This window comes from Osmia bicornis, chromosome 13 (genome assembly GCF_907164935.1).
Source record: "Osmia bicornis bicornis chromosome 13, iOsmBic2.1, whole genome shotgun sequence".
Classification (NCBI taxonomy): Eukaryota; Metazoa; Arthropoda; class Insecta; order Hymenoptera; family Megachilidae; genus Osmia; species Osmia bicornis.
The window spans coordinates 1,219,414-1,247,343 of NC_060228.1; the positions used below are offsets into that span (position 1 = coordinate 1,219,414).

The 27,930-nt window shown below is 41.8% G+C and overlaps 1 protein-coding gene across 4 annotated transcripts in view; it reads left to right on the forward strand.

The window, feature by feature from the left end:
• Nucleotides 1-27,930, forward strand: part of LOC114880266 (hemicentin-1-like) — a 126,320-nt gene that overhangs the window by 78,974 nt on the left and 19,416 nt on the right. For all 4 annotated transcript variants that reach the window (XM_029196107.2, XM_029196108.2, XM_029196106.2 and 1 more), the window contains exons 3-4: nt 15,527-15,654; nt 27,651-27,834. In XM_029196107.2, the coding sequence (XP_029051940.1) occupies nt 15,527-15,654; nt 27,651-27,834 (312 nt within the window). The remainder of the gene's footprint in view (nt 1-15,526; nt 15,655-27,650; nt 27,835-27,930) is intronic.

Sequence of the window (27,930 nt, forward strand, 5' to 3'; positions counted from 1 at the left end):
TATACGGGCACGGGACCAGAATACAAGATACGCGTTGCACATTTTTCAACCGGCTCCAACAACCGAGAAATCATTTTCATTTCAATCGTCGGCTTCAACAATTTTGTTAATTTCCATCTCTGTTCGTCGATAGCATAAAACAGGTAGGTATTTATCGGGATTCTGGCGCAAAACAGTTTCGTTTTAATTTATTCCCCCGGGAACGAGCTCGAAACAGCCTCGACGGAATCTAGTGAATAATGAACGTTAGGATACATTTCTTTTCGACCAAATGAAACAGCGACGTTCCGGGGGCGAGAGGGATTAATGAAAGAGGAGAAAAAGAGACGCAGAGTAGGAAAAAAACGGCGAGTTTCAATATATCGCCGGACCAGTGACAGTTTTTAATCGCAGAAGTACGTTATTGGTGACTCGGTACATCGTGTTCTCTAGTGAACTCTTGCTATATTTTTTCCCCCTAGTTGCTCGTCGAGCTTTTCCCTCCATCGATGTGTATTCCGCGCTATATTCGCTGGACAGGTTTGCAAATTATCTCTTTAACTACTGGATGATTGAAAGCAAAACGTTCCGAGAGAGGGGAGCGTTATATCGGAGTTCGTTGTTAACGTAGAAAGAATTTGCATGAATATTTTCAGTGCAGGATTTGCAGTTGTAAGTTTAGCGCGGTATCGCCGGTAATAAACGAGAGGTGGTCTGGCTGCAGCGTCGCGCTTTATCGTGATTAAATGTCAACACGATCGGATCGTCGATATCGAGTTATCTAAAATTTTTCCAATTACGAAACTGCCGGCCACGTATGTACCTACCGACCACTTGGAACGGCTCACTGGCATTGGTGATCAACGATACACCAACTTCAACGAACGGTATATCGTTCACATCTTTTACCGTATCGTTCAACAATTGACTAGTTAACATCTGTTTGATCGCATCGTTGGAAAATTGTTTCTATCGTCGAGACTCGTGATATTCGATTAATACGTTAACTTTGCAACGAATTTACCCCGTGAAAAGTTCCTCGAGATCCCGAAGCGTATCGCGAATTCGAAAACATCCCTCTCTGCGCGCTGCAATTTCCCTCGTTTATCCTTGCATTATTTTTTTCTTTTTTTCATACCGTCGACCAGGGTTTTATGAAAGGCCATCTATCTTAATATTTAGTCGGCACACAGCCTACGAGTTTGCGCGGTCGAAACGAACGAGCACTACCTTGAATTATGTTGATATAGTCTTCCATGATTTCAGCATCTCCATTTTTCACGCACCGACCGACCGCTGTGGACAAGCATCCGCGTACGTCGAGATTTTTCTACCACCGATACAAGCAACCGTATTTATTTTCCTTCGAGTAGGATACTTTTTTCTTTTTTGGACGCGGTAGACTCCTGCAAACAGATTCCATTCGAATGGCACTTTAGGAAAAACTGTTTGCGACGCACTCTGGAATATATTGCAGACTATTTCGATCTTTCGTCGGTACAGTCGACGATAAATTAAATTTCTCGGAATGCTTTTGCCCGTTCCAGGAAACGAAGGCCGCTTTGTTGCTGTAATTTTATCACTGACCGATTAGTGTATTTCAATCAGTTAACGGGAAAGAGGAATATTTTCATACGTGATTGTTTTCCTACATGGTGTACGAACGCTCTTTGATATATTATTGCTTTTCATATTGTTTCCAATATTATATTTTCGAACGCTTTGTCCAAGGGAGAAAATATTCCCGCATGCGAGTTTGCTAATTGCAACGACACGTCCCATCCACCTATTACATTAATACATAAATAATATTGAAATTCGAAAGTTCATTTTCGAAATGTAAGCAATTAAACATTGAGTGCTCGGCTTGAAAAATTGTTTGTATAAATAAAAGAATTTAGAAAATCTCTCGACAGCGGGAAATTGAAACTTCTGTCTCTATTTCGGATTACATCGATGCGTAAAATTACCGCGGTGGGCGGCATAATGTGCCAACGACGGAATTCAGTATTAAATTACAGTGGGTAGCGTTTCAATATTTCGTAGGAAACGTTTCAGAATTTTCGAGGATCGTCCACGGGAATCTAATTAACGGTAGTCCGTTTTTAGCTTGGTTTTTTGACGGTTGAAAAAGAGGAAAAAAATACGATTTTTTAGCCCGCAAAAAATAAGCGGAAAGGAGAAAAAATGGGAGGAAAAGCGGCTCGATTCTCGACCATCTCTGTATCTCATCCAGCCAGCGCGAATGAAATCCACAGTTTCCATCGATTTAATCTTTCGCGTTTCCGACGCGAACGTCATCGAGATTCGCGCGGGTCAACCGAATTTTTCCTCTCCTCGAAAAATTTTTCTACGCTACGCTCGACAATTTAATCTACGTGCTCACCTTCCTCCCACCTCTCCGCCCTAACCCATTTTTAACCTTTGGAACGGTTCAACGCATCAAACCTTTAACCCTATGACACGCCGGGATTGAAAATTATCCTTTCGAAGACGTGTAAAATATTCTAGCCATCACTGCTTCTCGATTGTCATTTCGTTTGCGCTTTTCCCTGTACGAAAGGTTTACCATTGTTGGACATTGTCGTACTTTCGGAACTTTTGCCGGTGTATTTCCATCGGCAGTAGAACAACGGTGCGGCGACGGGTTAATCGAAAAAGTGGCGCGCGCCAGATTCGAAGTTTAATCATGAATCTTGAATAAGAGCGTCGAGCGTTGATCTCCCGTGGGTTATTTCGACAGTTTTCAGCTTAGGCGTATGGTGCATTGCTCGGTTCGTTCTCCCGTCGAAGGAAACTCCGGTCGAACGTATAGATTCTGGACGAAATGAAAGCGTGTGTACGATTTCCAAATGCGATGTCGTTGTACATATCTTTCCTGCCGCCCTTTCTCTGCGCAGCTTGCCATCCAGGGAAATTCCGTTTTAATCTATGTGACCCGATTCTCGGCTATGTACAACATCAGCCACGCGCCTCATTTACCTTCGCGACAACGTTGCTGCTTCGAACTGGTTCTTCGTTTATTGCAAAACACGCGTCGAGAATCCCGAAAGAGGTTTCCTTAAGTAATTGCGCTCGACTGTCCTACGTGCGCCTCGATTTTCCGATTGGACGTTGAATTTTAATCTTCTCCCTTCGTTTCTCTGAATTTTCTCCCATGTTTCACGCGCTTTCTCGTCGTTTTAATTCCCCTACGGTTTATTCGAACTCTCAAAAACCTGCAGATGGCCCACTTTGTAAATTACAAAAGAGTTAACGCCCTGAGCGTTCAAATACGAGGAAAAAGGAAATTCGCAAGAAAGATTGTTGTTTCGCGTCCTCTTTTAAACTAACGAGATTCCAGGAGGATATGGTGCGAGTTTTTAATTGCATTCCTTCTGCCAGTATTCGCTTGGCACAGTTCCGGAAACGGTGCGTTACAAAAGCGTAGTATTCACAGGGAAAGGTGTGCAAGAAAGTATGACTCGTGAAACGCATCTGACATCCGGCTGGTGGGACGTAGTAACGACGTTTCCTGCATCTAGCTAAAAACTCGCGCGAATCTGCTCGTTAACGAGGATCATGACACCTTTGTATCCCAGGTAGAATGAAGAAAAAGCACGAAGAAGGGGAGAAAAATTTTGCCGTCGAAAACACGTTTGCACCCGTTTTTCTTAAACGCCTCGATCAGCGGCGTTTTTCTTTCCTTCTTTACGTCGTTGCACGTAGACGACGTTCTAAACCCTTTCATCAACGGTATCTTGTCCCATTCGATTAACTCCTTTCAGGTGCCGGTAAACAGCACAGTTCCCCAGGCAATTCGCCGTTGAACGGTATAACGCGAATACTTGTTGCACACAGGATTTGTCCAGTGAAAGCTTGCGGCTACGGTGGAAATTAAAATTCCTTCCTTTTGTGTGATTCTTATTTTTTCATATCAAATCTTATGCTACCCAATAAACCCTGTACTCAATTTTCAACCGGTTAACAAGCCCGTTTGATTTCCCAATAGATTTTCAAAACATTCAGCGTCAAACTCGATTCTCGTCCATTCGCAACGACATCCTTGGACGACAGGATCGATCGACCTCTCTTATCCATGATATTCCCTAGTTTAATGTTCTCAGAGCTCAGTCTCGATTGTTCGGGACACAATGGAGTGTCAGCATTCCATCGCGATACAGCGAATTCGTGTAATGAAAACGGCCGGCATGGCACGGCAGCGTACAGAGAGCCACGGCCGCACAGATTCCTCGTGCTACATGGAAACGAGCACGCCGACGAAAAAACGAAAGGGTGGTGCTCAGGGACCGGAAGAGGAGGAGGAGTAGGTTGGACGGGTTTGTAGTACGCGATAATTCACTCTCGGTCGCAGAGGCGGCAGCCTCTGGAAATGGAGTCACCACCCCCAACGAGTCGCCAACTCCCGTGGACTGGCAACGGGTGGCCGGCTTAAACGGGTTTGTATCCTCGATGAGGACCAAATTAGGTTAGCGAGAAAACAGCCTATACACCGTGCCACCTCCTCCAACCCTCTTTATACCCTTCTCTTTCGTTTCTGCTGCTGCTGCTACCGTTGGTGCAACCTACACCAATCCTCCATTGTACACGTTCAGTCTGGGGAACTATTTTCTATTTAGTTCCTCCCGCTTAGAGATCGCCTTCCCACCTTTATACGCTCTAGATGGAGCCTTAACGAGTTGGTTATTCCTAACGAAACTGAAATAGACTCTTTGAACCGTATGTAACCTTGCCTCTATAAACGTTTACCGTGAAAAGATATACCTATACGCTTCTCCGAGCAAGAACCTTTACCTTTTTTTAAAGGATACCGTGTGTTTATACCAATGTCCACTTTGATGTTGCAATCGAATCCGATACTTGAACGGATGAAGTGTATGCAAGATTGATGAGATTGCACCGTGTAGTATAGTTATTTCATTTTTCTACCGTTTGTGCGCTTTGTATAAACGTATATTCCCTGTGAAGATCGTTTATACGAGTAATCATCGTGTTGTGTAATTTATGCACGGTTAAGCTTCCTAATGCCCCGGGACGCTCGTGAGTTTGTGTAATTAGATTGACCAATAGCGTATTCATAACGCACATAGAAAAGGGAACAATGACCCTCGGAATGATACACAACCGGTTGTTGTGAATCATTTCATAGGAACGTTGATGAATTCTGGAAATAGCCAGACAGCCTCACGGTCGAGAATATTTCGCGTTTTGTGTTTTGATAAACGACCCCTAGAGAATTAAATTCCATCCCTCTCCCCTCCACTGGTATATCGCACCCACTTCCATTTTGCCCAGGGTCTATCGTTTTTCTTGTTTTCCAGCGCACGGTTTCGCTCTCTTTTTCTCCACTTTGCTTGTAACCAGGCCACGGGCTACGTCCAGAACGTAACACAGATTAATCTGTTTGTTGATCCTATTCTCCCTGCGCTTTTTTCACCTCCGACCGTTTTTCCTCCCTCCCACATTTTGTACCGCGAGATTTTCTCTTTTCGCCAGCGTCCAGCTGCACCCTTCAGATTTCCACGAGCTGTGCCAGCCGTTTCATCATACCCATCCTCTCGACAATCTTTTTTTTTTTTTTCATTCTTGCTTTCCTTTATTTTTTTCCACCTCGCTCCGTGCCATTCTTTTGTCGGATGCCTTTGAAACAACCGGCAAAAGTTTTGTCGAGAAATTTTGTATCGCGCGTGTATTATATTTTTATTGTTCAACGCGTTGTCAAAAGATTAATTCCAGAACGATACAGGCAACTCTCCCCTAACTTCGATGCCACTTCGCGTCGTTGAAACACTTGGGCAGAGAGAGTTGAAAGAAGAAAGATCCGCTTTATTTTCTATTTTTCTCGGCAGAATGCCGATGACCCGACGAAAAGAACAAAGCAGAGGGGTGAAAGTACGTTTGAAACGAACTAGAAGAAAAATTGATCGTTTTCCCATGGGAAAGAAACGGGGAGGAACAGGAGGGATGAGGTTCAGCGCAATTAAGATCAAAAGTTCGTCTATCGACTGTGCTTAATGAGCAAGCAAGGGCATGAGACCCGAGCCAGACGCTTTCGAGGGTTGTTTCCGAGAAGCTGCATAAAATTAGCGATACTCCTTTCGCGCTATTATCCTTGGAACACGCGAATGAAACTTATAACAGTCCTTGGGAAAAAAAGTTTCTTTCCAGCAGAGTCGAAGATACAGATGTTGACTTCGTTTCTTGAAAACCGTTCATAAAATTCAAGATATTATTGCGGCTTCAGCCTTATTTCGTTGATTACAAATAATTTTTAATAATTCTTAACAAAAGTTAATACCGTCTTTTTGTAAGTCTTCCATCATTCTGTAGTTTCACTGAGCATTGTAACGTTCGCTTACAATGAATAACATTTTTTGTATTGTTTCATTGTTATATTTGACGAGGTTGGAGGGTGCACCGTAATTGTCAGTAGAAACATGCTAAATTCATTGTTAGTTGGAATTTTCAACTGTAACTGAACAAGTTTCTTTTCTTAATAAACAATTCTTTCAGTTAGAATAGTCGTCGTGAAATTAAAAGAATTCGTAGGGAAGGTAACTGGTTCGGGTCACTACACCAGGATTCGAGCAATCCCAAGTCGTTGAAGAGTTCTTTCTTCTCGAAACTCATATCCGAAATAGCTGGCGTCTACGTTGTTAAATGGGCCAATCCTTCCGGCACACAGGGGAACAATGGAAGGCCTTCATTACCCAAAAATCGGCACAGATTCAAAAGTCGTGACTTCTTAGGGCAAATTAACCCTTGCGCACCGGTTCAAATCTTTATTACACTCGCGTTATTACTCTCGACCGAAATGGTGACATTTTCTCAGGATAATATACATATAGGTGGTATTGCATCGAACTTTTTCAAAGTCACTCCCTCCTATTTCGTTTCGTAGCATCATTTACATTTTGCAAGAAAGAAAAAAAATGCGCAACACCGGCAAACTAATGCGTAAAATCCTAGCACGCATACGTGCCCAGTTTCTGCATTGGGGGAGGGAAAAAAATCGTGGCAATATCTGAGCCCATGTGTAGCTAGCAGCAGCTCGAGGACAATGGCGAGCCGTTGGCGAATTTTCGTTGAAATAACAGTTGAAAGCACGCGGCTCTGTGAAAAATGTCGTTCCTCTCACCCTCTCTGTACGCTCTCATCTCCTCTCTTGCGACTGCAAAGCAAATAAAGTAGAAAAGAGGGGTGAAAGCCACCGTTATAGTCGCCTCTCACACGGACACGCTGGTCCGCAGCCCGTGTCGACAACCCTCTGCCATTGGGACACCACTGGCACAAGCATTCCACGCGACCCCCCGACAGATATTAGGGCGATACAAAAGTTTTCATCATTTTTAAGGCAATTTTCTTTATCAACCATCCGAGGATCAGTCGATGAAAACTTTTGCGTCCCTGCAGCATTTAAAACTAGCGAGTTCCAGCAAAAAACTCGGCTCTCGAGCAGTTGGTTTTTCCTCTTCTTCGACTCGGCTCGTAAATAAGGCGTGGGCGTAAATCGGTAATCGTAAATCTCGGTCTGCTGGCAGTGGGGGTAGCAGTCCGTGAAAAAGGAGGAATCGAACGGAAAGCTGGCTGCCGACGAGAAACGAGAGGGAGAAAAAAAATATATATCTGGCGGGGAACGGTTCGTTGTCGAGTCGAATGGAATTTATCAGAAGGCCCTTTGTCCGATAGAGCGCGGAGCGTTCCAACGGAGAAAATGCCAGCTATGCCAAAGTGCATCCCTATATGCACCTATGTATATGCACCACGTAGGCGGCACGTGCTTCACATACGCGCGTTCGTTTGACCACCTACCTAAAACCACGTGATTTCCTCGTTGTATAGACCTGGTATAGGCTGGTGGCTGGTAGGTCCCTAGGATAGGAACGGCTAACATCTAACCTGACGGCAGCCACACAAGCCCTTCCATCAGTCACTCTCTTGTCCTATAATTTCTTAATCCCTCTAATGTCCACGTTAATTGTGTATTACATTTATAGCGGGAGTTGTTGTTCTACGTGTCAGTGGAATAAAAGAATAGGGGAATGCGATGCGGCAGTTAGTCAACCCTGCGATAGGACGACACGCTGTTCCAAGCTATGTATGTATCCCTTTCGGTACAAGGAATCCACGTCGTTCGCCTAAACGGACGGAAAAAGGAATAACGGGATTTACAGGAACGACGAAGGGGTGTGGGTTTGGGAAGAAGATGGAGGAGAAAGGATACGGCAGAGGGTGAGACAGGGTAAAAAGTCGATGGCACGGTGGTGCGTTAACGTCGTACGTTTTTATTTTGCATTCCGGCCGCGTAGCCGGTGTGTTCGTATGCACTTCCATCTATTTCGAGACCGTACAACCTGGAAACACGGCTTGAATAAATATTCAACGAGTCTCGCGGACCGTGCTACAGATTTTTACCCGTCTCCGCGAGAAATGAAATCATGGGTGAGGGAGGGAAGGGAACAAAAGGAGGGATGAACGATCGGAGAGGACTGTCGGTTTAATGGTTTTCTAAAAGCATCCGTCGATGCTGATGATCTTTCTTCCTTCTTTCGTCGACGAGCACCGGTTGTCGTCGTATCAGAGAGGATCGTATCGAGGGGACTACCCTTCGTCCTTTCTTTTTTTTCGATGATATTCATGATCGTATCCTTGAAAGGCAGCCTGGATCTATCGAACGATCGTTTAAACATTCATTATGTCGATACACTAACCTCGTGAATACTGTATTTTCAAAGAGATTCGACGAAATGTTCATCGTCAGCATTGACATTAGCGATCATTTACAACTAGTTTCGTGCAAATCAATCCAACGGAGGATCGATGTATCCTGTTTAGACTCGGTATTTCGCTTCATCCATAATCCTGACGACGCGACGTACAAATAAGGTCGCAGACGGACTTTGAAGGGATACGATTGGTTTGCCAGCCGGATGTTGCTGGTCCGAATCGAGCCGGTCATCCCCGATAGTGGTGTGCATCGTGTACGGGCAATCTATAGATTATTCGTGTACACAGGTCGGTACACACGCGAACCAGGCTTAACGATCTGGTCACGCGCGCGGATATTAATTCCGTTAAATCGCACGGATAAGCCGGCGACGACGAGGAACACGGAGGGGAAAAACGCGGGAAATGAAAAACGGGGCCGATGTGTTTTGCGGTCGTACGGCCGATATTTTAACCGCGAACGAGCGTGGAATTTATCCTAGCGTCGTTCCCAGCCAGCTACTCGTTACTGAGAAATATCGACGCACCGTGTCGTTGAATTTCTTTACCCCTTCCTCCCCGTTAGTTTTAATACACCTTTCTGCTTTATAATTTATACAACAATTTGCACTAACCCAGTTTAATTTAATAGCTTCAAGCGCAGTCTGAAATCTGACCAGAAAAATAATATTAAAAAGAACGTAGCTGAACATTTCATGCAGCAAAGAACCGTCAATATAAAAGCCTGGAAAATTTACGGGTGTACTTCCGAAAGCGACAACTCTCCGATTTTTCTGAAATTTTTGCTAAAGCTTATCCTTGATTAGAGAAGAAAGTCCCTAAAAGGATTTTAAGCGACAAAGCCTCGTTTGCCCCCCAGCCCTCTTCAAAGTTTTGACAGTTCTTACTAAATATCTCCGAAAATATTGATTTTAGAGAAAAAAGTTTCAAACAGAAAATGAAGCTCATAAAAAGCTCTACAAAAAAGGTTGTACACATTTTTTACGTAACCTATTATTTTGGTTGTTATGAACAATAATAGTATTTTTTCCTCAGATGTACTATAGACAGACGAGAAGTTGACGAGCTTAAGGAATGCGGGTACGATTGGTCGTCGTCGATAAGTCACGCCTCACGCACACACATTCTAGATCGTCGCGCGCTATTGGCCGATGCGGTTACACACTAATCGCGTCGTCTGACAAAGAAGGAAAATGAGACTTTGTGACAAAAGTGAGTTGGTACGAAGTCGGCGTTGCGGCAAACTTTGAACGCGAGGACCAAACGTGGGGACAGGGCGGAGCGTGCGAACTGCTCCCTTTGCCTCTGTGCCGTTCCGCTCAACTTCTCATCTCTGCATAGTACATCATACGTATAATTATTATTGATGCATTTAAGATAGGTTAAGCTATATATTTAAATCCGGCCGCCGTAAGGCGATCGATAACGCTTTCATTTACACATATTTTTATAATTAATCTATTATTACTTCATGAAAACGTTGCCGGAAAGTGTGGATTATGTGTTCGGAACAGATCGCCATTTATGTACATATATTGCTTTGTATCGATAAAGTAGGGAATGATATCAACGATAGTGTAGAAATTACTATTATTGTTCATAACAACCAAAATAATAGGTTTACATAAAAAATGTGTATAACCTTTTTCGTAGAGCTTTTTACGAGCTTCATTTTTTGTTTAAAACATTTTTCTCTAAAATCAATATTTTCGGAGATATTTAGTAAGAACTGTCAAAACTTTGAAGGGGGCTGGAGGGCAAACGAGGCTTTGTCGCCAAAAATCCTTTTAGGGACTTTCTTCTCAAATCAAGGATAAGCTTTGACAAAAATTTCAGAAAAATCGGAGGGTTGTCGCTTTCGGAACTTTATCCAAATTTACTAATATTTACCCTTCGATTTCGCGAAAATGACGCTTAAGCCTGCAAGTGACTAGAAATCGACGTACTAGTGTTACTGGTACTTAGGTGAGATGAAGTTGAGCGGACATCTGCGCAACGTTACAAACAAACATAAACACGTGCAAGTAAATGGGAATCCGTAGTCTCCCTCGCAACTACTTTGGTACTTAATATTAATTACTTCGGGGAACTAGGTAGGTCCGGTTGATTCACGCGCACCACTAGGGATACAGGGAATGGTAGCGGGAACACGCGTGATCGTGCCGGGTCTGCGGCGGCTGTATATCGCTATTAAAGCTTGGCCCAGCACCGCTTTGGGACGAGCAACGAGCAGAAGTGCACGCACGTATATTTACGTGCGGTTGGCTGCGTTCTCGCGATAAATCCCCCCCCCCCATGCTAGGATATAACTTTACTTTTTAATCAGTCGAAAGACTATACTGTTAACAAAATCCGTGCTATTCTTGCAAAGGGTGTTTCAGTGAAAGGGTTAATTCGAGTGGCGGGCGGGGAAAAAGTGTGGCAGTTAATCTTATCGACAGCCGGTGGCAGTTAATCGTATCGATCGAAGAGGCAAAAAGCCGGAACCTTGTCTAGGAATGAACCACGTAATGCCACGAATGCGAGCAATTTCACGGCGAGCGACTCTCCCGGCCCGATTCGGTTTCGATTGTGCCCGCGGATTACGAAGCAATTACAACTGCTCCTCGTGTCCGATCAGCTAAACAGCTGACCTTTTCGACATCCCTGTCGATTAGTAATTTCACCTAGAACGGACATAAATGACAATGCCATGGCTGTTGTAGAAAGTAGTATAAGCTCTTTTCTCTCTGCTACAACAGGTTACGTCAATCTCTGATCTCCGTTGAATCCAATGAAGTGAAACTTTCAATTCATTTGTTTATCGCGAAGAGTTAAACACGTTCGAGTCAGGCAATATTTTCAGGCTATCTAGTAATCGTAAATTTACGAGGTTCCTTCTTCAAACCAAAATAAATCAATAGATTGTCACGAGCATAGCGCAATAAAACAGCTTTAATCCCGTTATTAGTAGCAGACGATGTTTCCTTTCTCTCTTCTTCCCTTTGCGTTTTCGATCGGCGGACGCGCTTTCGGTGCTCGCCCGCATTACGGTTTTCCGTCTCGCTGCTCCGTACTGATTGGCTTCTGAATCGTTCAATTATTAATCTCTCATCTGGTTTTCCGGGTGCGATACCTCGTTCCCAGAATCATTCGACTGCGCCGATTAATCGTAGAATCTTTCGATAAACACGTTAATAGCTTCCCAATGTCTTTCCTGCAAACAAGTCAAAGAACAGAATTAGGTGAACCGTGAAAATGTTCGAACGAATGTTTTTGCAAATCTTTCCATGCCTTGCGAATCACGGAATTGAAAAAAGAAAGAAACACGGAGGTCGCTGTTTTTCTCTGGGCTTTAATTTAAAAATTCCCTCTCTGTCGAGCTCGAACGTCGAAACGTCGCGTCGCGTCGTTTCTCTTCGCTTCGTCAGCCAGCACATTTGTTATATCTCTCGCGCCATGTAACTTTCTTTTTTTTGTTTGTTTTTTCAATCGACAGGTCGAAGCGGAAGTGCTGCAAAAACGTTGTACTTTTAAATTATCGTCGCGCGTACCAATGGATCGATGTAAATGCGCCAGAGTTACGGTGCAGCTTTACAGAGGCACTGTTTATCGGGAAATTGTCGAGCCAGAAGTTGGACACGCAAGTTTTAATCGTTTAGGTATTTAGAAAATGTATCTCTTAAGTTTGCAAGTTCATCAATTTGTTATTTTGACGGAATACCTGTTTCTTTTAAATATCTTGTAGGGTAAGGTTGCTCAAGTCGTACCTGTGCCTAAGTCGTACCTTTTGAACTTTGAATTCAATACGACGATAACTGCGCATGTAATATCTATATATACAAGAAAAGAAGTAGTCAACAAAAAGTACCTACATTAAAAATTTAAAAAAAGAAAACCAATAAAACTGACACTAATTGGTTTTGTAATATTTGTGCAGAAGACCGGGAGGAAAATATGATTCGATGCTTGAAATGTAAAGCATGGGTGCATGATCTATGCGCTGGAGTTAACAAAAGAATAAAGAAATATGTGTTTGATGTTTGTACTATCTGAATATATAACATACGTAAACAGATTAATAAAGAAATAGGCTTTAATTATTATTATTGCTTATAGGTTTCCTAAGTGGTACCGCTACAAGTTTTTAAATATTTAGTTTATTTTATGTAAAATCATACAGATTTTTGAATTTTATTATAATAAATAATATCAATGTTCACACAAGTTTTGAATAACATATATAATTCTTATTTATTTGGCAAATCCTAACATTTATACGAGTTTTTTCTTAAGAGGTACGACTTGAGCAACCTTACCCTATATCGAACTTTTCACGTGGATTTAACATGTTCGTTCGCGCTTATCGTAGTGGTTAGAGATTCGAACGATTTCGTTACAAGTATATTTACCCGGTACGAACAGAGTATCTACTCTCTTCCCTACTCGACGATACACAAACACAATTAACGGATCGAGCTAGCAGCAGACGTCAAGCTTTGAATTTACCCTACCGACTCGACCTGTTGCAAAAAGTTCTTCTTCATCTTTGATTACTTTCGTTTTACCATCCCTGGTGCATTGAAATTAATGTTCATTTATTAATCTCATTATCTACGAAGACTATTAAAAAGTTTTAATTGAGATTTTTTAATAGCGCCCTATAATTTTATTGCTCGGTACTAATTTCTTCCAATAAGATTTCTTCCAATAAGACTCATGATAAATAGGTCGAGTTAGGAAGAGCAAAATGACGATCCAACGTTACAGCGAATGGATATTAGATTTTATCGGTACTCGAACCGCTTCGAATATTCCGCTGAAACATTCTATCGCGAAGTATTCTCGATACCGCGATATTAATTCGTAAGCCCAGTACGTGGGTAACTATCCAGGAGGTGCACCGAATTCCTCTCCCGCTTTATCTACAGTTAGCCGGTGAAAATAAGTGGCGTAGTTCTCGGGGATGCATAATTCAAGGGAAGTTACATCGTAACTTTGGACAAGGTCTTTGTCTCGACCGTGAATCACCTCGATAAATTATTTTCTCGATGTCCTTACGGTATATACGTATAGTAGCTTTATCGAAGATCCTGTAGAACCACTTTGTTCTTAATACTTGTGGACGATTTTAATATTCCGTGCTTATTGCTCTGAATTAACAATACAGACGAATTGGATTATTCGTTTACTAATGACTAATTACCGGAGAACATTAACTGCAGGTTGCAAGCGCTCAAATACTTTTGCGAGTAACTGTACCTGCCGATTACATAATTAGTGATTTATGGAAACCTGATTCAGTTACTCATTCATTAATCTAATTAAAAGATAATTAGTAATCATTATTCTATATTCGAACAGACTGACCATTAGCAAAATAATTTTTTTAATTATCTCACTATCTATTCGCTTTGAAGTTACGAATTTATTAAAAACTTGAATGGAGGTTTCGGTTAAAATTTGAGTGGTTAATTAAATTTAATCTAATTGCGCGTAATCCTGGGACGCACTAGAGCCTCTGTCATAAGACAACGTTGATTCCGGGTCTGGTAAAAATACACGGTCGTCCGGCGAGTGAAACGGAACCTGTGCATCGCCGGTTTGTTAATTTTGCAAAGTTATTTCCGTGGCCGCGGTAACCGAGCGCACGGCAAAAAGCATGCTTTATTAATCATTTCCATCTCGGTGAAAAATTGAATTTTTAACGGTGCAATCCTGCCACAGCCTGCGCCCTGCGTGAAACTTTCACGTTCGTGGATGTTGCAAACGAAACGTCAAATCGAGATTCGTCGATCGTTCGAAGCTTCACAAGAGATATTAATCGTCGAGCGCCAAAGAATGTCACGGTCTGATTACCAATGAAAAATCATTTCTGCTCCGTCCAGATTAAACGCTCTTTTTTCTCTTTTAAATTATAATACCTATTTAAAATAAACATTGCTGTTTTACATGGAAAATGATTGGATTTCATTTTTAATACGCTTGTGTTATTAAAGTTTTAATAAACTTATAAAGTTACACATATGGTTTATACTGAAAGTATTGTTGAAAAGAGGGAAAATTTGCTACCGGGAGAAAAACATGGGATTTTCAGGAGAAAATATAGGGGAACGCGTTTGTAAATTATCAAGAGCGAATGTTTTTTCATGTTTACAAGGTACTGCTCGTAAAAATGATGAAAAGTATACTTGTGCAACGTTTAACGGATCCTTTTTTCTTATTATTACATTATAGTATAACAAAAGAAACAAAAATGAGAGAATAAACTAAAACGTTTTAATCCCTTTCGGTTCTTTTATTTAATTAAAGGAGATTAACTCGTTAACTTATTTGTCACTCAAGATTTTTCAGAGTACCAACTAGACGAGTAATTTTGGAGGTTATTATAAAATGAAAGCTGTAACAAATAGCGTAAGAAGATCAATGGACATTTAATTAATGAAAGAATGAATCGCCCGAGTCGAAATTAAGTAAGCGATTATCCTGTTGATAGAATTTATCGGCAAAGCAGCCTGTGAGAATGAAAACCGAGGATCCGAGGGGTCGGGCTAGAACGAGTTAAACGAATTTAGTAAAGTTGTGAATTAAATAACAACTTCAACCAGGAATGCCTGCTTTAATACCCAGATAAAGCTGCGCTTATATACGGCCGAGCCCTGTTTATCTTCTCATCGCTTCAAAATAAAACTTTCCGTTCGTTCAGTTACGACGCGAAAATTTCTTTTTATCCCGCAGTAAACTATGCGAGAAAAAGTTAGTATTCCCCGTCGGTACTGTTAATATCAGTCGAAAAGAACTCGTACACGAGTTAATGAGTTTCTTCTTCGTGTACTTTCAGCTTGTCTTGGTATTCAGCAATTCGAAGAAACACCACAATACACCGAAGTGAATCCTGGCCAGGATGCGAAACTGATTTGTCGCGTGCTCGGAAAGAGGGGTCAGTGTATTTGGCAGAAGGATCAAAAGGTGAGTCGTTTTTTAGAGCACTTCTATTTAATAAGATAACAGAAAGGGAAATATTTGAATCATGGAATTATAATGAACTAACTTGAAGTTGATAAAGGAGAAAGCCTTTTGTAGGAGAGGGGAGAAAAAGCCGTTTTCGTCTCGAGATCGTCTGTCAGACTCGTCAGTGGGGCTGACAACAGACGATCACTGCCCCAGACACCTATCGTACCGCAATTCGGAACTTGCATGCCGCACGACCGCTTGCGAGAACACTGTCACCGATCATCTCGCCGCCACCTAGCGGTCCCCGGCCCGAACTAAAGGCGAAATCCTCCCCTCTCCCCCTCCACTTAAACACCTATAGTACGTCCAACGAGACGAGTTAGTAAATGTATACAAATTCTTGGGCGCGAAATAGGATCGGCTTACCGTATATCGATCCCTGCATACTAAAAAATAAAAAGATACTTGTTTTGGAACAATAATAATAAAGTCATCTCCCAAAATCATGACAAAAAATTTTTGCGCACCCTATATACGGGATTTTACTATGATCGCGGTGTGCGTATTTGAAAAACGTTAAGTTCCCTCCTGGCTTTCCAAGTAAGGGTCCACGGCAAAAGACCGCCGAAAGTTGGCCCTGAACTCGACACTTGACAGCTAATACTAATCGCGTAAACACCACACAGCTGTTTTGTTTACATTAACTGACTCGTTTCGTTGGATGGAATATACACTTTGATGACTGTTACTTCAGAAACACGAAAAATATGCGCGCATCCAAGTACAAAGTTTAAAAAGTAAAATACGAAAAATCCCAGGAAGCCGCTATCTGACGAAAGGGTAGGAAAAAAAATGAACGCACCACCCTTTTCCGACTTTAACCCGTCTATCGCGATTCCAGGCAGTTCATTGTTACCAGCGCAGCGTCGTGTAACCCCGTGGCAGCCAACTTTTCTACGTTCTCTATTCTGCCAGTAAACTTCACTCGAGATAAGTTTCTTGTTCCAAAGTGGACGTTACGTGTCTGTCGACAATAAATACTTGTTCGTAGCTGGCTACCGCGGCAACTCGAGTCGAATGGGTGAACTTAAGTAAAATACTATTGCAAACTGTGCCTTGTGATACATTTCACGTTGTATCAATAACGAAAACTACCAATGATTAAGTTCAAAATGAAATATTTGATTAACACAAATTGATATTGATTTCAGTTCCATGTATAAATTCGAAGTGCGTTACGAACAATGCTATCGTAGGTGGATAAAAATCAAGATAGAAAACAATGGTACACCTGAATAGATACACCATAGATTATCGGTTTAAACCGAGAAAAAAGAGAGATAATATTTCATGTACATGCGCGGATATTACCTTTTAAATTAACAAATCCGTCTGATAGGAATAGTGGATGGACTCGATAAACCGCGCTGCGTCCATATTGGCGGTCGTGTAAATCCATGTTGAACGAGCTCAAAGCCTGATGCAGAATTGAAAGTTAAAACGGAATTGGTTATATTCGTTACGTCGCATTTGCAACTCGAGAATCCTGTCAATATTGATCTTGATTTTATTTATTATGCATACGCGTGTAGAAGGATGATGGAGAACATCAAAGAAAAGAATTTATTTTTAAATAAAATTTTCATAATTACCAATAAGATAATTTTTGGTATTTCTTATTCAAAGATAGTCAGACTGAATATTTTTCATTCATCCAAATTCAAAATGGTGTTTTTCAATCGTCGTGTCGTATCTCGTTTTCGTGTTTTCCAAAAATTATAGCACGCACGTTATCCGCATAAATTGCTGACCGAATGTGTCTACGGTTAAAGGAAAGTGCTGCCAGTAATGCCGCTATTCAACGACGGTGCACGAGCTATTCGTTTGAAAAAAATTTTTTAATTAAATCCCAGCTACCCTTTCAACGCCACCTAGATTTGATTTTTTTATTTCTTGAAAGAAAAAAAAATCTCAGAAGAGCCAGTGTACAAAAGCGAGCGTGGTCCAACTCATTTACTTACAATTACCTACTTAAACCCTCCCCTGAGGAGCCACCGGTTGTTACCATGGGTATTCACTAGCCTCGTCAATGAAAAGAAAACTGCATGCGTCTGGAAAATTATACTGGAACCAGATTTCCTAGATCATAGACTTGATTCATTTTATTTAACAGTTCAGAGACAGTTATTTAAGGACGAGGAAACTACCCTGAAAGTGAAATGGCCACTTTTAGCATCTTCGAAGTGTCGAGAAATCGTGATCTTTCACAAGCATTGGAAAAACCGTGCATAAGTGCCGGACTCGACGTTTTTGCAAGAGGAAGGAAGTGAAAATGGAGGTTGAAATCCGGTGGACGCGACATGGACGCTGGGAAGAAAGGAAATAGAGCAAGAAACTCGCCGGAAACGAGCCTGAACGCCGCGTTTAGCTTCCGAATTGCCGTAATAAAATCGTCTGGCATTAAATCTTCCACGAGAGATGCAACATCTTCTCTTTTTTCTCCGCTCCCTTCTTTCGTCCTCGGTTTAAGGCCAGCGTTAATGCGTTTGTTTATCCCGGAATACCGCGCGAAAAAATACTTATAAAAGGTCGATGATCGCCGATCTCTCGAACTTCCGTTTTTCCCTTTTGATAAAACGGCAAAGAGTGCATCGTCTCGCGAATGGAAAGGAAAAAGGAACATCTGGTGAATCTGGTGGCGAAGAAAAGGTTCTCTGGGATTCAATGATACCCGACGTCGGACGACAATAATCGTCCGTTCATAGCGTCGCTGACACTCGACTTCATTATCGTCGTTATCGTTAATCCCGAAGAAACTTTTTATTTTTTCTTCTTTCTTTCTCTTCTTCTTCTTCTTCTTCTTCCTCTTTTCTTCATTCCATCGTGCAACTGTCTCGAAGGCCTTCATTCTCGTTTCACCCCTTTCCACTTTCTTTTCTGCACCGTTTCTTCTCGCGTAATCGTCTTTTCCTTGTAATTAAGTTCTTCACGGTCCTTTGCTCGCTACCTCGACGATGAAAGAACCGGTGGTTAACAATTGGGAAGGTAGCTGTACGAGATCTTCACATTAAAGCTCGAATTGTGCTTTACACTTTCACGGCGCGTTCACTTTGTTGCTAAAATTTTCAAGTAATTCAATCATTGTTGAATTCTGAATTAGTTGGACAGTTGCTCGAAGTTGTGCGTTCTTGAAACTTCGGAAGACTAGATAGTCTTAATAAACGTAGTAATTTCATAGCCTTGGAAGAAGGAAATTCTAATCGAATAATTTCTATATAATTTCTTTGCGCAATTAGTTATACATTGCAAATGGTTTTTAATAAACTGTTGGGCTTCGTTCAGAAATAAGAATAACACAATATGTACCTTCCAGCTGCTATAAATCATTTTTAAACAATAGACGATGTAATGTAATTTCACGCGAATGAAAAGCGGCTGAAAGAAAAGAAAAGGTTATTCTACCGGTTGCGTTGCACCTTGCACGCAATATCAAGGGACAATGAAACGAGCGTGGCCGAATAAAAATATAAATCCGCTACAGAGACCCGGTTTTTCGCGCGCCGTATTGTCGGCCGGGTTAAGAGCCGCAATTTTTCTGGCATTCGCGTCAGCAAATTACGCTATACAGGAAGCTGGGTCACCAGAGAATTACTTGGCTGGCTGCTCTGAAATTTCGAACGTAACCACTTTCTAATCGTTCTGTTCTTTTCACGAATTAGTAACTGATACAAGTTGATCAGATGACTTTGACATGTTAAGAAGAAAAGTTGCCAGCATCTCGGTGAAGGAGCAATGTAAGGGTTGAAGGGTTCACTTGTAGGCTGCGAGCGTTAGCTCTAAATTGAAGTCGTTACAACACCTCGACTGAAAAAACTCACCAGTTCAGGATGAAAGGCTTGCAAGCCAGCTAAGGCTAAACGACGGTTGGGGTAGCATAGAAAAGAAAAAAGAAAAGGGGTGAGAAAGGTATGGGGTGGGCGACGAGATGGTCGCAAACTTGCCAGATGCAAAGAAATCTTTTGATCAAGCCTTTCTACAGAGAACTTTAATGCAATTCCACCTTACACGCGTATTCTGAACGTATTCCTTACCCTTTCTCGTAAACAAACAACCCCCGAAGCTAAGAAACGTCTTAAAATCGTCATCGTGGAATTCGTTTGCCTCGTAAACGCTCGTAATTAAGCGGAAAGACGGTCGTGTACGAATAAAGAAAAAGTTTGCAGCAAGTTGAATGTCAGGGAAGGTAGAAGAATCATCTTTACAACCATAGACACTCGAGTGCGCGTGAAAGTATCGCTTTTTTCAATTGAAAGTACACCTTTGACCGTCAAGCGGATCTTTGCTTTCACGCTCTCATTAATTGAAAAGATAAATAGGCGTCAATTACGGCCGACGCAAAATGCTGTCCATTTATTATTTTGCATATTAATTCGCTGATGTTACTTGGTCGTTCCAAGAATAGCCCCGCTAGATAAATACGCTTTCATAATGATTTCCCGTTATATTAAAACGACCTCATCGACCTCACTCGGTTTACGGTCGGCTTTTGATTACACGCTCGTTCGGTCGCGATTTCGCTCCGTTAAATCGATCGGTTTGGTCTCCCCGCTATTTCGACCAATTCTGCGGCCCCGGAACCACGCATCCACGATTTTCGTGCATTAATTTGAATATTAATCCCCTCGAGTAATACGGGTTAATGACATCGGGATCAGAGAAAACGCGAGTGTAATGTACACGACTGTTTTCCTCGCATATTCGCTAGTATTATTGCCGCTGTATCGAAACTCTCGTTGATTATAATCAATTTTCAATGAAATAAAATCACCATTAATACCGCCGGGTTTTAAAGGCGATTCCCAGAAGTCAAAACAGCCAATTTCCAATCATTCGTATGACAAAAATGAAACGAAAACATAAATTTTTTCTGTTTTGTCCAAACACAGACCGGGCACGAATGGTAAAGAGTAAAGAGACACTAGAAGTCTATTGAAACGTATTTAGCCAGAAGCGAGACGGCTAGTCCAGAGAGCACAATGCCACGAACATTGCGTGGAAAGATTAAATGATAAATTTCCAAAGCAACCGGCCACCACTCGACCGCCACTTATCCGTCCACTCTATGCGAGACCCCTCGCCTCGTTTTGTTTACCCCTCCAGGCACCCTGAAAACCAGCCACCCTCTACTTCTTTCTATCGCGCGGCCTTGTTATTTCGTTACAAAGCTCTGTGTACACGTTTCTCATCTGTAACCTCCTCGGTGTCGGTGAATGTATAATTAATTCGCGTGTAATTAGCCGAAAGCGATCGGGAGAAAATGAAGAAGCCGATGAACAACAGTGGCGCGCCGCGGAGACACCTTGTATATGTATCATCGAGATCGAAATATGAAAAATTTATACAACTGTTTCTACTTTAAAACGTTCAACGTAACTATTACTTTTTCATTAAACGTTCGATCCTTCGGTTTCACTTGAACAGCGAAAAGTTTTATTGGAAAACGATTAAATGGAAACAGCAGAAAGTGACTTGTGTTAAATCAGCTGATACATTTTACACTTCGGATCACCGGAAACCAAGTTTACCGAGAGTAAACTTACAATTCGCTGGGCTACTATTATATCCCTTCGATCTACCTTACAATTGAAACTTTCTGCTTTTCGAGGCAAATTCAGGGAAGCTGCCAATTTCAGAGGAACTGGTTGAAGCCTTTATATATGTACATTATATATATCTAATGTCAATACAATAAGTTGAATATTATATCACAGGAAAATTCCTTCAGAATCAACACCTTTTAAATGCGCAGAATTCAAATAATCCGCATAAACTTTTCAAAGACACCGATTTAAACAGGACTGAAGAAATAGAAGATAAAGTTAGCTGAGACCGCGTTTCGCTGACTGCGATATCGTGTTACGATCTCGAGCAACAAGCAAACAACCCTTTTCGCGATTCTGAAACGAGATCGTCTCCGAAAGCTGCAAGATTTATGCCCTTTGTGGTCTCTCGTTACTTCTTCCTAGACTTCCTCTCAGTCTCTCGCTCTCTTGCTCTGCCCTTTAACCCGCCAACCATCTCCGTCTTCCCTCGAAAGTGAATATTTATGAAAGATGTAAATAACGAACAGGATAATTCTCTCTGGAGAATACGAGTTACTATTGTTTATGACACTACCCCTTTCCCTAGACACCTTTCCATGCTGCGAAACCCTCTTTTCGTACTCATTCATCCGCGTTCCACGCGAGCCAGCTTCGTATTGTTCGCGACTTCTTCCACGAGTTCGCTATCGAGGTACGACGCGACTTTCGCGCGCGGAAAATTGGCCGACGATTTCTTTCATTCGCGTTTTATGTCGTGGAAAATTAGTTTCGCGATTATTTTGTTATTAATTCTTTAGCTGCCAGCGACGTATACGAACGTTTTCGAAAACTGCAAAGCTACAGTCGCTTAGCTGGAATTCTTTGTAGATGAAATCGCGATCGTTCGACTTACGATGATTCAAAGAAAAGATTTCCCGTTTGAGAAGCAACACGGTACGTAATGCAGGAATTACAAAACGAAAGAGACAAGCGTTCAAGGTTCACGGGATGCACATTTCCCGACGATAGAATCGGGAAAGGGAGCAACTGGCAAGTTCCACGGGACGACGACGACGACGACGACGGTGTGATTTTCGAGGAAACGTCGAATCCTTCGAAGGCACGAAATCACTTTAGCGAAATAGGTGTACGGAATCGCCTTCAACGGATTACCAGAAAGCTCTTTCCACCACCTTCTCCCACCGCCCGCGCCCTCTTATCCGGTTTCTTCTTTAGCCTCTTTTTACTTCGGAGAAATTCCAACCGGGAGAACCCTCTGCTGCTCCTTTTACGCTCGTTCAACCCTCTGCAACCCTGCTCGGTCGCGCGAGAAGCAACCCCCTTTTCCCTCTTCTGGCAAACAAATCCACTCATAATTTTTCAAATTTTCCATCAAAAGAAAGAGAAGCTTGATTTGTTGAACTGGTTGTTACGTGTTTCCGCCAATTCAGTTTGTTTCTCTAATTCCACTGTGGTCCGAGCCTATGAAACTTACTTCAAGTGATGGATAGCATTCCGAGTGTTCCGTTTCGGGGGTTGAATGTTGAAAATAACAAGAAAACACCTCCAGTCAGGATGAAAATTACCAGCACAGCGTTTCGCGGCGCAAAGTATCAACAAAAGATTGATTTCACCCGTCAACCGACTTAAAGGAGGAGAGTAGGATGGAGGTGGAGAGGAGGTTTTCGCGGCATCGATCCACGTCCTGCGATCTATTTCGTTGCTCTCGAAGAGATTGCCATTGCGTCTGCATTACTCAAGCTCTCGGCCGTGTTATCAGTGCCTTTGGCCCAGAGGGTATGTACTCTGGCCGTTTGCTTCTCCTCTCCGTCGAACGTGTACGATCGCACACCAGGAAGAAGTTACGAGTTGGTAGGCTGCCGGTGTGCGGATATTCGACGTACGACTGTGTTGGAGGACGTACGAAGAGGAAAGTCGGCGGTGAGGGGTGTGTCTGCGGATGCATTACGCTGATTGCCGGCCGCGGCCTCTACGGAGAACACAGAGGCCAGAAAAGGTGGATGTTGAGGAGGAAAGAGGAGAGAGTCGGCCGTGAACCGAGGAGAAAGAAGAAAAGGGAATAAGGGCCCTTCCCCTTAAGTAAGTGAACGCTCGTACATTACAGCCGCTCGCGCGAATTTTAATCCTTTAAATGAATGACACCGGTGACTCTTGCCCTCTGATCCTCTTCCCTTCGACCTTACACATCGGAGACGCCTAAGTTACTTCCTCGACTATGACGCTGTTTTTCTTCGCGCGATACGCTTCGCAAGCTGTCGTCCCGTTGCTCCTTTTTCGTCTTTCAGCATCGTCCAATGAAATTATGGATCAAAGTCATCGTTAGCAAATGATTTTGCGTAATTTTCCACGCGTTGAACGAAAAATAGTATGTGAAACGAAATGGACTTGAGGTTAGGTAAGACGCTAATATCCGTGTAATTGCGTACGCGTCGTTTCGTCTGGGGTTCGTGTAAACGTCAACGCGCTGGCAACTCATTATTCTTCTTGTCCCGGGGCATGCCACGCGTTCTACCTTCATCTACACGCAAATAATCATGCCGAGAATTTCCCATTGTATCATTCTGTCTGCCGTTGAACGAGAAACTATGTACAGTCGTAAAATAAGATTTCAAATGTGACTAACATACACAGTTAAAATCAAAATTACCACTTTTTTACTACTATCGTTTTTTTACCTAGTGACCTTATTTCGTAAAATAACCGGTGTTTGCACGATGCGTTGTTCTGAATGTAAGCAGAAAAATCGCTACTCTAAGGAAAGAGCAAGCTGGCTATAACCGAAGAAGGATATCCGAGGGTACGGCTAGTCGGCCAGGGATTACGGAAACTCGTTAACCGTCTAATGGCCTTAAATGACGAACGACGAGATTTTTCTAGAAAAACAGAGGTAGTCGGTGGTAGGTCGATCCAATTTTACCAGGTACAGGGATAATAGATAACGGCAGAAGAAGCATCATAACCGTGGCCTCGATAAAGCATCGTGCGAACAGGAGGGAAGCGAGAACGGGCCTCGAAAATTCGGCTTTGAGCAGAACCAGCGGATAGATTATATGAGCACGCGGTGGTGAATCGATCCTTGAATTACGGCCACATTATGACTGCGAAACTTGCTAAGGCCGCACTTTCCTAGCCGGGCAGACAGCGAATTAATCTACGCGAAAGAAGAGAAGAGCCTGGAACCTGGAACCCGGAAGCCGATGATTCATTTCGGAGGAAGCGCGGCCGTTCAAGCAGACGGTGTATAGGAACAAGAGGAGAAGGAGAAGAGAAGGAGCTTGAGAGGATTCCGGTAACGAGGAACGATCGACGTTCGTCCCTTCGTTCGTCGATTAAACGATCGCGCAAAACGCTGACATACACCGGCCATTGTCTATAGTCTATGGATTCTGTTGGTGCCACTAACGTTTCTCTCCGTTCACACGAATCCCTTTTCATTATTCAAGTCACCTGCCTTTCCATTCTCTCTCTCTCCCTAGCTCTCTCTCTGTTTTAACGAATACACGTTCGCGGTGCAATTATAGGTTGCCTTGATCACAGAATTAAACGAAGGTCGTAAATCTCCGTTTCGATTTGTATCGACACCGCTGTCCGCATATGACCCTACGACGGTTTATTGAGCTAGGGAGAATAAGTTGAAACTGGATTGCCTTTAAGGTAACAATTATCTAAAAGTCTATTATTATTGACTGCCAACAAAATAAATACGGTAAAATTTCTCTAGTTGTCCGTAAGCTGAGAAGCGAAAGTGGACAATATGGGCAGGGTAGACATGATTTTTCGAGCCTTGTTGCTGCTTTTCATCTCCGGCGATAACGAGAAATTAACAACAGTTTAAATTTCTTATTTTTAGATTTTTCTGCAAATTTTCTGATTAAAATGAGACCAAACATAACATAATTTGGACTATATGGGCAAAAACAAAATTCACATTGGGGATGTTCCCTTGTACATAAAATAAGTAAATATAACCCAAATTATATCATGTTTGGTCTCATTTTAATCAGAAGACTCTGGCCAATATCTATAAAAAATCCGTAGGTAAAGAATTAGTGCTTTATTATAAACTACCAAACACGTGACTAACTCGAACGAATAGAACATAAGCGTCGCGTGAAAAATACTTACATAGGCGTAGGACTTTTTTTACGGAAAATAATAGTATTTTGTTTGTAGTTGATTATAGTAACAATAGTTTCGTTTGTAGTTAAAAATTGACCCGCACCCAACATTGAGATATCTCAAATCCGTTTTTCCATGTGATAGGAAATCGTTAGTAGTTAATTGTAGTGATTTCCGTTTCGTTCGTAGTTGAATAGTTTAAAAGTTATAGGCGATTGTTTATACGCCTAAGCCAACTTCGTCAATTTTTAATATTTTTAAAATCCGTCTTTTCTATCTGATTCAGAATCGTTTGTAGTTGTTTGTAGTGATTTTCGTTTCGTTTGTAGTTGAATAGTTTAAAGGTTACAAGCAATTGTTTGTCAATTTTCAAGATTTTTTAAATCTGCTTCTTCCATCTGATTCAGAATGGTTTCTAGGTGTTTGTAGTGACTGCCTTAGATACTTGGGCATAAAATAAAATATGGATGTTGTGTTTCTGCAGAGTGTTCGCGCAGTGACTTTCATGACTCGTTCTTTCAAATCATTATGAATTTCCCACTTACCAGTAATTCGTTTAATGATCAATGAGAAATAATGACCATCAGTGTAGATAATTGTGGAAACAAATTTATATGTATAATTATCGTAAACCAGCTTTTCTGGTATTTCCTTAACTGTAAATTGTTTTCTGCAATTTGGATAATTCATTCGAGCTGAAAGCAAAGCATTTCTAACATCTTCGATATTAAGCACCACGTGATTGCTCCCCGAATGAATTTTTGTAATATTGATACTTTTGCATCGTGAACACGTGTTTGTATGACTTGGTTTACAAGCTTCATTTACGGCTTCTGGTAGACCTGCCAGGCTGCATCTATACACAGGATGTTCGACAACAGGTGGGCAAAATTTTAAAGGGTGATTCTAGGGATCAAAATAAGACGAAAATCAAGAATAACGAAATAGCGTTTGCGGCTTTGTTTTTCAGTAATTAACGTTTAAAAATTCGAGTAAAAAGCGCCTGAAACCTGCAATCCGCCCATCACCGACGACTGAACGTCAGGTCAGCAGGGGAAGGTACAGTCATAACCAAAGATCGAAGCCGAATGCTGCAGTACCGAGAAACAGAATAGCACGAGGTAAGTTTTTACTATTCAACGATTCTTGGTTATGACTGTAACTTTCCCTGCTGACCTGACGTTCAGTCGTCGGTGCTGGGCGGATTACAGGTTTCAGGCGCTTTTTACTCGAATTTTTAAACGTTAATTACTGAAAAACAAAGCCGCAAACGCTATTTCGTAATTCTTGATTTTCGTCTTATTTTGATCCCTAGAATCACCCTTTAAAATTTTGCCCACCTGTTGTCGAACACCCTGTATAACGATTGGGTTAAGATGTAATACCGGCGTAATGATTGACTTTTCAAGAGACGGCACATCACGAAGAATAAATTTTTGAAAAAGACGAATTTTAAAAATCTTGAAAATTGACGAAGGTGCCTCTTAGGCGTATAAACAATCGCCTATAACTTTTGAACTATTCAACTACAAACAAAAGGGAAATCACTACAAACGATTCTGAATCAGATGGATAAAATGGATTTTAAAAATATTAAAAATTGACGAAGTTGGCTAAAGCGTATAAACAATCGCCTATAACTTTTAAACTATTCAACTACAAACGAAAGGGAAATCACTACAAACAACTACAAACGATTCCCTATCACATGGAAGAAACCGATTTGTGATATCTCAATGTCGGGTGCGGGTCATTTTTTCAATTTTTTTTATTTATTAACTGATCAAACTACAAACGAAACTATTGTTACTACAATCAGCTACAAACAAAATACTATCATTTCCCGTAAAAAAAAGTTAATTTTTTGAAAATCGGATACCAGGTTCACATAGCTGCGTAACGAAACCAATGAACACTGTCAGCAGAGCAACAAAGGGACAACTAGAGATTTTACTGTACAAGTGTTTTGAAATGAAATGTGCCAAGCATGGACTCAGAATCTTCTGACTCTTTACAACACCGTGAATAGAAAAATGTAGACGATGGGCTATTTCTTGTACAGTCTTTTCACTTATTTAGTTATGCAGCTTACTATCATAAAGTAGAAATTTTCGGTGCTAAATTTAATTTGCTCTATTAGTTTATTACGGTAAAGCAACACGTTTAAAAAAAAAAATATATATATATATATAATATATACTGGTCGAATTGAATAACCTCCTCCTTTTCGAAGTCGGTTAAACACACACTCTCTCTCTCTCTTTATTAATTAAAAATTAATTGTTTCAGCCAATTGGAATGCATTTGAAAAAGTACGAATGGGTGGGACGGCCAGACATCGGCGACTGTTCGCTATGGGTCAGATCGGCCACTTTGGAGTTCGATGACGGGCTGTGGCAGTGTCAGGTGACTGCCAGTGATTTCACGACGCAAGACGCATTGGCATCCGAACCAGCGAGGCTGGTCGTCAGAGGTAAGTGTTCGATTGTAGAGACACATATGACCGCACCACGCCGCGCCGCGTCGAGGCTACATCAGCAACGAATTAACCTATGCTAATTTTCTGATT